The sequence below is a fragment of the Pimephales promelas genome, chromosome 19, assembly GCF_988280905.1.
Source record: "Pimephales promelas chromosome 19, fPimPro1.hap1.1, whole genome shotgun sequence".
Taxonomy (NCBI): Eukaryota; Metazoa; Chordata; class Actinopteri; order Cypriniformes; family Leuciscidae; genus Pimephales; species Pimephales promelas.
The window spans coordinates 20,936,201-20,949,844 of NC_142787.1; the positions used below are offsets into that span (position 1 = coordinate 20,936,201).

At 36.7% G+C, this 13,644-nt stretch overlaps 1 protein-coding gene across 2 annotated transcripts; it reads left to right on the top strand.

Annotated features, from left to right (window-relative positions):
* Positions 1 to 32: 32 nt before the first annotated feature.
* stom (stomatin) lies at positions 33 to 12,471 on the top strand. 2 transcript variants are annotated; one of them, XM_039688263.2, is made up of 8 exons: positions 33 to 260; positions 1,183 to 1,215; positions 2,192 to 2,301; positions 2,762 to 2,834; positions 6,195 to 6,277; positions 7,230 to 7,433; positions 8,445 to 8,579; positions 10,413 to 12,471. In XM_039688263.2, exons 1-8 carry the CDS (start codon positions 200 to 202, stop codon positions 10,599 to 10,601), a joined length of 888 nt encoding a protein of 295 aa, XP_039544197.1. In that variant the 5' UTR covers positions 33 to 199; the 3' UTR covers positions 10,602 to 12,471. The 2 variants fall into 2 exon arrangements, with proteins under 2 accessions (XP_039544197.1, XP_039544198.1); XM_039688264.2 differs by lacking the exon at positions 1,183 to 1,215 and having other exon boundaries at positions 34 to 260.
* The last annotated feature ends 1,173 nt before the right edge of the window (positions 12,472 to 13,644 follow it).

Here is a 13,644-nt window from a genome sequence, read left to right on the forward strand (position 1 = left end):
TAGACTGTAAAATGGTCCAACCCCCACTCCATTCCAACTCTCTTACATTCAAAGGGGAGGGGGGAGAGGGGAGCTTAAACGCACGTAGAGTCCGACATGTCCCGTGGAGAAAACCACTACTGAGAAGCGATCTCCTTCTGGAAGGGTTTTGACGATCTATTCCATATCAACCCTGAATAATTCAAAGATATCTCCTACAATGGAAAATAGCAGAGAAACAGCTGCAATGAGAGAGAAAGAAAGGAGGGATCGACAAATAGGTAACGTTAGACTAGTATATTGAATCCATATTATATTTAATATCAGGTCTTTGCATCGTTGTGTGCTTTGCATTGGATACGCCTTGCTTTCAATTCACGTTAACCGAAATGAAAAAAAAAAAAAAATAGATAAACATCGGTAGTACGTACGTCCATGCTTCCCCTTCTTTTTCTTCAAGGTCTGTTATTATTGGTAACTTAGTGCAGCATGGGCGTGCCGCGTACCTCTTTTTTGTGCCAAACTGGGCAACAACAGGTGGTCATCATACCCCAGCAACATAAAAATGTGTCCCGTAGCAGTCCACCAAGAAATTCTGTTTTCATCACAACAATGATGACCTGATGTTTTGTTTTATTTTTGTCAGGCCCTGATTTTATTGTCAGGCCCTCTCAAAATAAAGGTATAGTAATGAAAAATGTAACGTTAGCATACTATAGTATGGTGTGATTATTGTATGCAGTATAGTTTGGTATAGTATGTTATGATGTGGTATAATAAAAGTAGTAAAATAAAACAATAGGCCTTATGCATCTGTATTGCTTCTATAATTATTCCGATTATGTGTGTTGAACACCCTGTCAAAATGCATGGAGTTTAAGATTCAGTTCAGAAGTTCAGATCATGTGGCTTGTGGTCAACGATCTCTAGAGTGTAATGCAAAGATTGTGAGGTCAGTACAAAGTAGATGATTTAATCATTCTACAATAACTGTGATCACTGTCTTGCTCAATAATCATATCCTCTATAGCACTCAATCTTACTTTGCTCTGACTGTCCCATCAGTAAATGTAATTTGCTCTGGATGTATTTGCGTCTGCTCAAAGACATGTCTTAGCCCTTATTAGGGCAAATTGGCTTGTAGACTAATAGCCTTAGCTTAGGCCACACATACAGTAGCCTTACAGTTACATTTCTCTATAGATCGATGGTGTTACACAATTGATGATACTCCAGGTAGGTGAAATTTGGAAGTTTAACTGCAGAGAAGCATTCATTTGCAATGTGTTTCTTGATTTTTTCATTGTGGGTAGAATGGCTATGAAGATGTTCTTAAAGTAGTTCACTTTTTAATTATAATAGGTGAGCTGATAATTTACTCACCCCCATGTCATACAAGATGTCCATGTCTTTCTTTCTTCAGTTCAGTCGAAAAGAAATTAAGGTTTTTGATGAAAACATTCCAGGATTTTTTTTCCATATAATGGACTTCATTGGGAACCAATGAAGGATAGTTTCAGTGCTGCTTTAAACGACACCATATGATGAATAAGGGTCTTATCTAGCGAGACATTTGATTCATTCAATGAGCGAAATGACTTGAAAAAAGATTCATTCATCTTGATGAACAAGTTCGAACAGGAGAGTCACAAACGCGCATCACAGAACAGAGCAAGGCGAGCATTTGTGCTTATAAAACTTAGACTTTTTTTTATTTATTCTTGAAATGACCGATCATTTCGCTAGATAAGACCCTTATTCATCGTTTGGTGTCATTTAAAGCCATGAAGCTGCACTGAAACTCTCGTTTGGACCTTGAACCGTTTGGTTCCCAATGAAGTCCATTATATGGAGAAAATCCTGGAATGTTTTCATCAAAAAACTTTATTTCTATTCGACTGAATAAAGAAAGACATGGACATCTTGGATGACATGGGGGTGAGTAAATTATCAGCAAAAGTTCTTTTAAAAGTGAACTACTCCTTGAATGTGGGTAATGTGCTGCAGAAGTCCCTTTATGTAAACTACCACTCTAATGCATGCACTTCAGCTTGAAGCTAAAATATTGTTTTTGCATGTTTGAACTCATGTAATCCATCAGTTTTCTGAGGTATGTTAGGGTAATGCACAATTGTGTGTGAATTTGAACCCTTTTTATAGTATAGTAAAATAATGCAAGTTTATGCATAGTCATGCTTGTTTTCCCTTTCAGCCTTGGAGAACACAGACAGTGACATCGGCTTGTGTGGATGGATCCTGGTGATTTTCTCCATTCTGCTCACGTTGCTGACCCTGCCTCTTTCCATATGGATGTGCATTAAGGTACTTAGCGGTGGTCCTTTAATTAGTCTGATGTCATACGGCTTGTTGTCAAGTGCGTTCACTCCCAAGTAGAGATGGCCCACCAGAAGCCACAGCCTTTTCTGTATCTGTATCAAAATTGTTTTGTTAAATTGCACTGACTGATACATAAATCCGATATTTAAAATGATACCAATAAATGTAAAATTTACTGTCAGCTAATATAATATCTATGAGTTGTGCATACCTTAAAAAAATCTAGTTATTCACAAGCACAACTCGACAAATGATCCATTAGCTAGAAATGTCCCTTCGTCAGTGCAATAAAAAATCTTTTAAAAGAGAGATGAAGAAAGCATGCTAAAGGTTGCCATGTAACATCTACATTATGTAATTAGAGCCTGTTTTACCTTCCACTGTATAAACTGCTGTAATTTAGCTCTTTTTATGAGATAAAAATACTTTATACTTGTTCCTACAGATAGTGAAGGAATATGAAAGGGCAATAATCTTTCGCCTTGGACGCATTTTACGAGGAGGAGCCAAAGGACCAGGTAAAGGAAAAAATCTATATCATTTGATCATTCTGATTTAATCAGTGCTGCTGCTTTAAGTGTTCACACTTAATCAGTGATCACACTTGTGTTGTTTTTGTTGTTGTGTGTGTGTGGTTAAATGTTGTTTGCATTTGCGCTGTGGCCATCTACCACAATCCCTGCTTGTCACAAGGCAAAAACACTCTTGTGCTGTAGAAAGACAGAGGTGAAATGTTTTGCATTTCTGCTGACCTGCATTTCTGCTTCTGCTTTTTTCAGTGTCAGGGTAATTCAGTTGAGGACGAAATGCTGGACTATACACAAAAATGCACATTCAATCATTTTACCTTGTTCAATCATGAGCAAATGTAATAGAAAAATATATTACATTCAAGAAATAGGCATCTAACCCAATAAGCATGTATACTTTTCTGAGACATCTGTAAAAGATCATATTACCTGGATAGCATCACGTTTTAAATCAAGATTTTATTTTAGCAGCACATGATGATCCTATCTTGTATAGTGATCTTGCTTGGATAGTAAAGCTATATGAAAAGCTGCTAAAAATCTAAGGTTGTAATTTTAGGTTAGTCACACCACACACATAGTACTGCACTCTAGCCTTCTAAATCATAAAAGTCACTTGACCAGATGTCTGATAACCAACCGTTTTGTTTGTGAGCCTGCTGCCATGATGCCTCATGTGAGAATTCTGGATCAGGTTCCACGCAGCATCGTGGTCACCACTGTGATTATAGGATTTTCATGGAGGTTGATATTGGCGACTGGATGTTTAGTAACTTAAGCTAAAGTACTTGCAAGACTGCGCTGTATTGATAATTGACGTCAACCATTCTCTTCTTCTTCTTTTTCTTTTCTTTACCTTATTCTTTTGCTTAAAAATGTCAGCAAATTCATTCAGCTCAGACCATTTAACATATGGACATTTACCATTGCTCTACGAAATTTGGTCACATTTTAGTTTAGGTCCCAATTCTCAGTATTAACTAACTATGAACTATGACTTGTTAAGTTTACTTATGGGGTATGATTAAAGGAGTAGTTTATTTTTGCTGATAATTACTCACTACCATGTCATCCGAGATATCCATGTCATTCTTTCTTCAGATGAAAAGAAATTAAGGTTTTTGATGAAAACAGCTTTTTTTTTTAAAGTGTCATCTCTCTCTCAAGACAAGAAATCTGCTTTTTTTTAAAGTGACTTCTGTGTGAGCTGTGCTTCACACGTTGCTACACTATTCAAATTAGACATTGGACCTTTTTTCCATGTGAAATCTCACCAAAATTTCACTAATGTCAACGTACCCTTAGATATGCTATTTTCGAAGAAATTTCCGATTAAAATTTGAAAACGTCCCATGAAAGAAATAGTTCAACCAAAAATGAAAATTCTTTCATTTGTTCATAACCTGTATAAATTAGTTTTTAGTTAAGATATTTTGAAGAATGTTTGTAGCCAAACAGAATGGAACCAAAATACTATGGAAGTCAATGGTACCTCACAAAATAATTTGAATTATTGGGTAAACTATCCCTTACATTGTTAGAATGTTTCCATTCAAAGTGTAACCAACAATGATGACTTCATTGAAATACTTGCATACTGTGGTTGCAATCGGTCTTCTTTCTTGTGTTTATTTGCATATTGAATTGTGATGGTTCTTAAATGTAAAAATGGCGGTAGAATGTTGAATCCTGTGCATGGGCAACAGGAAAAAAAGTTCTGATTCAAAATATAATTTACGTAAAACCTAAGCTTACCTAAAGCAAAACTATTCTTTAACTACTTTAGCAAGCACTGAGATTTCCTTTAGGATATTTAAATCTCTTTAAGTTAAAGTTAATGACACTATGGCTGTGATCGTTGTTGGAGTCTCTGGTATATATTTGTCCGTGCTGTGTTTTGGAAAATGAAACCCCAGGGCTTTCCCTTCAGGAATGAACTTATGAGGGTAGTGTCTGTTATTAGATTTAGTCCACCTACTTTATCTCTCTTTTATGCCCATTGTGAACTCAACTTTTTTATCATTAACTTTTCAGTAGTTCTTTTTTGGACAATAAATTCCTGTGGCTAGATGTCCTTTATGCTATACTTTAGTCTTGAAAAGTAAGCTTGATTTCTTGGTTCTCTTCTCTTTTGAGGCTGCTAGCTGGGGTCTGTAAACAATTTGCAGTGGCTCCTCCTCCATGGCTGTATTTAGGGTGGTATGTGTCTGGAATTTTACACAGTAGGTTATACAAACCTCTGAAAAGACTAACAAACCCTGATGACTCTTTGGAAAACCTCCCATTTTAGATTCTAAACTGCAGGGATGACAAATTAAACACATTAAGTATCACTAAAGCACCAGCACAAACACGCACACCACACACGCAGACCTACGTACTTGTCTTCATCGGTACATACTGTCAAACTGTTCATATTGTTTTTTTAGCTATTTAAAAGTTTTTAAAATAATGTTTCTAACTATACTATAAGTGCACTGTTCAACTGCATGTTAACACAAATATCTAATCAGCCAATCACATGGCAGCTACTCAATGCCAAAAGCAGCACTCACAAACACACGCACACTAGTATGATTTTTTTTTTTTTAGAAATTCATACAGCGTATTCGAATGATGATTGCATTTTTGCTGGCATTTTTGTTTTGTACTTCATTCTCTGTTGTTATTGACTTCCAAATAGATTGTAGTTGTTCTCAAAGACATTTGATGAAACTTTTTATGCTATCTATCTTTGAATCCACTTAATCCAAAATTTGTTCAATAGGATTCAAGTCTGGACTTTGACTTGGCCAATTGTGACTAAAGAGTTTACACACACTGCTGGATGAACCATTACAGAAACATAAAAAATGATTTTGGTAATCATCAATACTGTTAGTTTAGGGAAGCTTTCATTGGTTGGGGGTCTACAAATTTGGGATTTTGTGGATTTAAAGATAGATAGCACAAAAGTTTCATCAAAAGCAAAACTAGAATCTATTTAGAAGTCAATAACAACAGAGAATGTGGAAAAGTAAAAGTAAAACATAAAAACATTTTGTTAAGCACTATTTATATATGTATAGAAATGTAGTGTATGTTCAGAAAATCAAATCGTATAAACTGATGTTACTGTTCTTTACTGTAAATAATTAAAGCAGATGCTAGTGCAATCATTCATTAAACACGTGAAGGCTGTCAGCTGAGTCCAGTTGGTGGGGAGAGTGGTATTTGGTAGATTGCCAGTTGTGAACCTATTGCGGAGCACGTCTGTGTTACTAGGAGAGGAGTTACTGATTATTATTTGTGTCTGCTGCTGCTATGTTCCTCAAATATTTAGCTGTATTGGTGTGTTGTCTCACACAGGTCTTTTCTTCATCTTGCCGTGCACTGACAGCTTTATCAATGTGGATATGCGCACCATCACTTTTGATATCCCCCCTCAGGAGGTGAGACCACATGCACAAACACGAATCTTTAACTTCAGCCTTTGTTTAAACCCATGAAAAGTATCAATTGGAAGGAGAAGTGTGTAATTTTTGTAAACATATTAATACTTTTGCTACACAATTTAGTGTGCAGGTACTTGACATATTTTTTTGCAGAGCTTGTTCTGCAAAAAATCACATACTGTATTTAAATGACAAATATTAAAATCTTTTAAAGACATTTGTCATATACGCTAACAGTCAAACGTTATAAATAATATTTATGTTTTTAAAAGAAGTCTCTTGTGCTCACCAAAGCTGCATTTATCTGATTTTTGATATTTTTAAAATAAATTATTTCTATTTTAATGTTAGTATTCCTGTAATGGCAAAGCTGAATTTTTGATACTGTTATAAATTTGTTTCAGGACTTGATGATGAATAGAAAGTTCAAAAGAACTGCATTTATTTGAAATAGGAATATTTTTTTGCATTATGAATGTCTTTACTTTCACTTCTGAGTAGTTTAATATTTCCTTGCTGAATTAAATTATTAATTTCTTTTCATCTTACTTACCCTAAACTTTTGGGAGTATATCACAGTTTCCAGAAAAATATTAAACAGCACAACTGTGTTCAACATTAATAATGCTAAGAAATCTATCTGAGCAACACGTCAGCATATTAGAATCATTTTTGAATGACCATGTGACTCTGAATTTAGGAGTAATGATGCTAAAAAAAATAGCTTTAATTACATTTTAAAATATATTCTAATTTTAAATTGAAGTATTATTTTGAAATGCACATCTTTCAAAAACATTAAAAACAAATCTTAATCATCCCTAACTTTAAACTAGTAGTATAGCGTTTTATTGATATTTGTATAATATAATAAAGATTTTAGTGTAGTTGTTTTTCTTGTGTTTTGCTGAATATCACCCTGATGAATACCCTGTGTGTTTCCTCATAGGTTCTGACAAAGGACTCAGTGACGGTGAGTGTAGATGGTGTAGTCTACTACCGTGTTCAAAACGCAACACTGGCAGTGGCCAACATCACCAACGCTGATGCGGCCACTCGTCTGTTGGCACAGACCACCCTGAGGAATGTGCTGGGTACAAAAAACCTGGCAGAGATCCTGTCTGACCGTGAAGAAATCGCCCATAGTATGCAGGTATCACACTAAACACATACAAACTTTGTAAAAACAAGAGTAATGTTTTTTTAAAGTAATAGATAACCCAAAATAAAAATCGAAGCTTGAAGGAATAGTTCACACAAAAATGAAAATTATGTCATCAATTACTCACCCTCATATTGTTCCAAACCTATAAGACATCATCATCTTCAGAATACAAGTTAAGATATTTAATGAAATCTGAGCGATTTCTGTCCCTCCATTTACAGCTACACAACAACTACTTTGACACTTGAATGAATTTAGAGGTTTCTTCCAATTTTTGAGAGACACGATTGCTTTTATATGATGAACAGATTTAATTTATTAAACATTGGTCAGTGAACATTCACAGAAGCTCAACCAAACCTGCTTGACTCTCAAGAACAAAGCTCATGCTGAAGTTCAATTGTGCTGCGTCACACGAGAATGAACCTCATTGGTGTTCACCAAGCGAACATCCTTGAGCTTTCATTTACCATAACTGATGGGAGTTGATGAATGTTAATGTGAATAAAAGCCTAAATTAAATCTGTTCAGCATACTGTATAAAGTGATTTTTTTGTCTCTTCAGAAAATTTGGACTAAACCTCTAAATACATATGGATATTAGTTTTACTTGAAGCGTCAAAGTGGTTGTTGCATCTATGGAGGGATAAAAAGCTCTCAGATTTCATCATTCTTTCTTCCGAAGATGAACTAAAGTCTTACGGGTTTGGAATGACATGACATGTATGTGAGTAAATTATGACGGATAGTTCAATTGAATCAACTAGACATTGCATGTTTTCAGGCAGTGCAGTCATTGTAGCTCAGCTGAGATGCTGACATATCCAACTCGACTCACTGCTAGCGCCTTCCTCAGTTTGCACATGGCCTGTTGTTCGCTTTCATCTGACATCCTTTAAAAAAAAATATGGTAAACATTCTTAATGGCAGGCACAGCGCTCATAATCTTGAGAAGCATGAAGCTTTAAGGAATCTCTGAGAAGTTGTTTTTTTCCTCAGTCCACGCTAGATGATGCCACAGATGACTGGGGTATTAAAGTGGAACGTGTGGAGATTAAGGATGTGAAACTGCCCCAGCAGCTCCAGAGGGCCATGGCTGCCGAAGCTGAAGCATCCAGAGAGGCTAGAGCGAAGGTAACATGAGTAGGGAATAGGGATACAGAACTTCCGGTCAACAGTATTTCTCGATAAGGATTTACTGTTGAAGCTACTGATTTACAACTGTTGAAGCTATAAGTTCGTATGAAATCAACCTTGTTTAAAGAAAAACATGTTTTATCCACGATCTTCTGAAAAACAAAACTACACTACCCACAATCCTAAGCATAGCAGCAACATCTGCTGATTGGTCCAATTCGCTGTTTCCATAGAAACTTTTACCTTACTGGCGAGTGGCTAGAGCCACCCGTGGCTGTTGTTGTAGTGTACCGGGTTGCTCTGCATCAGGATGTAGACAGCCATACCTCAGGTTTCACGCTTTCCCACTTGATGGTTTTCATTTACCATCTGAACCACATCGTCATATGTGACTTCAGGCAGGTTGCGGAGAGATTTGGTCCAGCGATATCTATCGGACTCCACCATTGTAAAAAGCTAACTGGAAAAGCCGCATCCCTACTAAAAGACGACTTCCGGTCTTCATTTTGACATATGCCTATTCTTTTATTCTTCTTTTTTAATGGCGGTTGGCAAACACCTTTTAATGTGCATTACCGTCACCTACTGAAATGGAGTGTGACCAACACAGCTCTGATGATGGTTACAGTTTAAATACTCTCCATCCAATCATAACAGGCCATTGATTATTAAATTACTGGTCACAACAACAATCCCTTACAGCTCTGGATGTAACACCACGCACCCACATACACAAAATATACTCTAGGATAACGGATGGATTTTGCTGGCGAACACATATTAATTGTCCTTTCATGTACATACTGTAGACCAAATTATTATTTGACTGTGTGGGAGCTGAATGTAAACGTTCACTGTTCTGAGGCAAGATCACCGCAATAGTCTCACAGAAATCCGGAACTGACAACTCCTTTCCTGTTTCCACTAATTTATCTGTTGATTTATGTGAGAGTCTGTATTTTGGCATTTCCAGCTGTAAGCTCGGTTAACCTCTTCTATGTGCGATAGAAGTTGCGCCGCTTAAAAATGTACACATGCTCTCAAAAGAACATGGGAAAGGAAGTTAATGAGTTTATTTTTGGTGCACAATTTCTCTTCAGTGCTTAGTTCAGATACAAGTATGTTGTTTTCTTCAAATCAGTCCCCCTGCCTACACCAACCACACAGCTAGAAGTGGGAAACCACTGTCCTAGTTTGTAAACGGTACCTCTCTGCTTGGAGATGTATAGCAGACACTTTTATATGAAGTAATGTACAGCGGTGGTTCTCAACTCACCCTATTTTGGCACAAATTCATCTGTCATTTTTCGTAGAAATATATTTAGACAGAAATATTAGCCAGATCCTCAAAAATGATGCAAGACAAAAATGACCTAGTATTAAATACAGGTTTACTTGCATTGCAACAAACAAGCATTGTTTGTTCTGATCACAAATTGCTTCGTGAAACCATTAAGAGACAAAATTTGTGCGTATAAAATCTATATCATTTTAGTAATTGTAAATATTTGTCCTATTTTTATTTGAATTCTACATCTTGTTCGACCTATAAATTTTGTGATCAAATTAATGTATTGACATTAAGATTCCTATTTTTTGCCAAATAATTTGGGTGCTGAATCAGGTCATCACTTGATGTCCAATGTACAATCTGGGTCACAAAGTAAAAGCAGTTGAGGTGATTAAAAGAGCACTGCCATAAAGGGCAAAGAAGAGTGCGTGTCTATTTGAAACTGGTTTGAGGGGTGGAATTTTAGTGTGGTATATGTGGTTTGCAAAAATCAAGACGCACTTATTTTTCTCTCACACCGCCTCTTTTGCTCTCTGTAGGTGATAGCCGCAGAGGGAGAAATGAATGCGTCACGGGCACTGAAGGAGGCATCTCTGGTGATCGCAGAGTCTCCCTCAGCTTTGCAGCTGCGCTACCTTCAAACCCTCAACACCATCGCAGCCGAGAAGAACTCCACCATCATTTTCCCTCTGCCCATTGACATGATGCAGTCCTTCCTGAAGCACTGAACTAAGAGCCACATAAAGCCAGCTACGCACACAAACAGATGCATCCATGCAGAAATGAACAGACTGGCCTTACATAATATCCACTCATGTGAGTAAAATGGGCAGCGGGATCGTGAAGTCTGAGACCACATTGAAAAGCTATTAAAAGCTATTAGTAAGCGATTTCTGAGAAACACTGTTGATATCAAACCAAACATTTTTTTCATTGCCCCACCCCTAAAATGCACGAACACGCAATACAAAAGTGGATGTTTCTTAGCTGAAGCAAAATAATGCTTCTTGAAAAATAAATTGAATATGAAAAAGAAGAACAAACACTGAACATAATTATATATTACTCAAGACAAGTCCATTGTTAGTCACTCACCACCAGCTCCAGACAAACTGACACTCAAAACTGTTACAATAGCATATCTTGGTTCTGTGAAACCTACCAAAACCAATGTTACTCATGTTACACAACGCAGCCTCTGCGTCCATAAAGCTTTATTCTTCCAGTGATATTCCTCTGACCTTGTCTCTTTTGCCATCTCAGCCATTTCTCTTTCCACAGTCTTTCTTCAAAACTCCCTCTGGCTCTCTCTCCTCTCCCATCATGAGTTGACACGCCCCCTACTGCTGATTGGCTATAAGTTGTGGCGCTCAGTCCCATCCACTTTCAGTAGTTTCTCAGAAGTCTCTTGGTGCACCCTTTAAAGCCCTGAACATTTTAGGATTTTGGAAAACCCCAAAACTAATAAAAAAGTATTATTAAATAGAAGAAAAACTTTTTTGGTCAGTAATCAAATGTGCAAATTGGTACACATGTGACTGTCAGTTGTTCAACATGGCTTTGGATGTTTTGGATCAGACTTTTGGACCCCACTGTGCATATGCCACATACACACTCACAGCTGTTTTTTGATGTATGATCTGTAGATTTTCCTTGTAAAAAACTTTATCTGAAGGAAATCTGATACAGCTAAAGAATATGAAATTCTAAAAAATATTTATTAAATAATAAACTAATTTCAAATAATTTATGCCCCTCAACAAAAACAAAAAATGTTTTTTTTTCATACCAAAAAATGTGGTTGTTACAGTGATACAGAGGCCAGAGCTGTCTGATCTTTTAGACATTGATTATTGCAGTGTGTGGTTTGGTTTTTTCGGTTGATAGTTTATGGAACATCTCCTGGTCATATGGGTGCATGTGCTTGTGTTTCAAAGCATGTGTAACTAACCTGCTTGGTTGCCAAATGGAAAACAAACCTTCTATAGGGATATTTGGATAGTATCAGATGACAGCGATGCTTATTGTGCCTAAACCAGTTTCTCCTCGCTTTCTCAAACCTTTATTATCGCTGACTTTTTAATGTATAAAAGCCTTAAGCCATATCCATTTCAATTACTGAATCAATATTTACAGGTTTACATGATGTTGGTTGATTAGAGATTTTCACATTAATATTTTATCACTTGATTTTAAAAATATTTTATCTGCCAGACATTTTCATGCATGTAATATCATATTTTTTTATAATGTCGGTCTGCCGCTGAAAACAAATTAAGGCTATAGAGTTCAATGTTTGTGTTCGTAATTAGTATTTGCTGCTTCAAATATCAGAGGATGGAATTTCTCAAATATTTGTATTTTCATCCTGTATCAGTCACAAGTCTATATATATCTTTGTTCTGTCTTTAAACTCATATATATTGAATACCACATGTTGTTATTACCAGCTCACTTTTATGTGCATTTTAATATTGAATGTTTTTGTTTGCACTGTTTTTGTGCACATCATATATTTTTCATGTGTGATTGTCCCCTTCTCTTAGGGTCATCTTTCTCATGACTTTAAAGTACATAAACTCTTTACTTTTAAACAAAGTGTTGTTATTTATTAGTTGTTGCTTAAATCGGTCTTTGAAAAACACTCTGGAAACCTTTTTTGGGGTTTTGGTTCTTTATTGTATAAGAAGTAAAACTGGGAAATAATCTTCATGTTTATATTTCAGGTACAGAAGGATTTGCAAAAGCGGAATTGTTTGGAATATGCCTTATAAAATAAGTTGCTATATGAGTAGATGCTGTTGTACACCATCTTTAGGCAGTCAACTGACACCGTGTTTTGAAATGGGGCTTATTCACATCCTTTCCTACATTTAGATATGTGTGCAAATGCATTTTTGTCTCAGTGCATGCATTGTTTTAGTTTGACAGGGTCGGCGCTAGCTTAGCTTAGCACAATGAATGGAATCCTTTGTTGCCAGCTAGCATGTCCTGAGTAAAAGTGAAACCCAGGTAATTACTTCTTGTGGCCTGCGTATTCACAACGAATACAAATAGCGATGCATATTAACACTAGGCGATATCCTAGGCAGATATTGACTTGGGACTATATTAGGGGGAAGCACAGACGAAGCACTGCTAAGGCGAAGCACTGCTGCTTGAGCGCATAGATATCACGCAACACATGAAATCCCACGACAAAACATACCGGCGTTCAACGCGTCAAAAAACAGAAGAAGAAGAACATACCGGCATGACCTGCACCGAGTGTCTTCGCTTTAGGAGAATTTATTTTGAGAAGTTATAACAAACATAGGCGACCGAGACCGGAAGTAGGGTAAACTGCAACTGTGCTAGCGCTGTCACCGGAAAAAAATTTACCCTACTTCCGGTCTCGACGGCCATTTTTGTGAAATAGGCCTATTACCTGCGTAAAAGTTTGTGAGAATAAACTAAGAACATACACGAATGTAATGTTTCACAGAATTCCATCGAATGTGGAACTGGGAAATAAATGGCTAGCTGCTCTGGAGATCTGTACATCAACGCCTCTCTACAAAATAAAACAGTTTTGTGTTTGCGAAGAGCATTTTGCCCCAGAGGGCTAACGTTACTTCGTAAAAAATGGAATATGGGCGCAGAAAGACGGTACTACGTCCGAAAGATATGGCCGTCCCATCTATTTTCAAAGGACAGGCAGAACAAAGTGCACATGTAAGTTGTCTTTTATTACTATCTTCCTTATGTTTATCTGTGTCTATATTCTGTTGT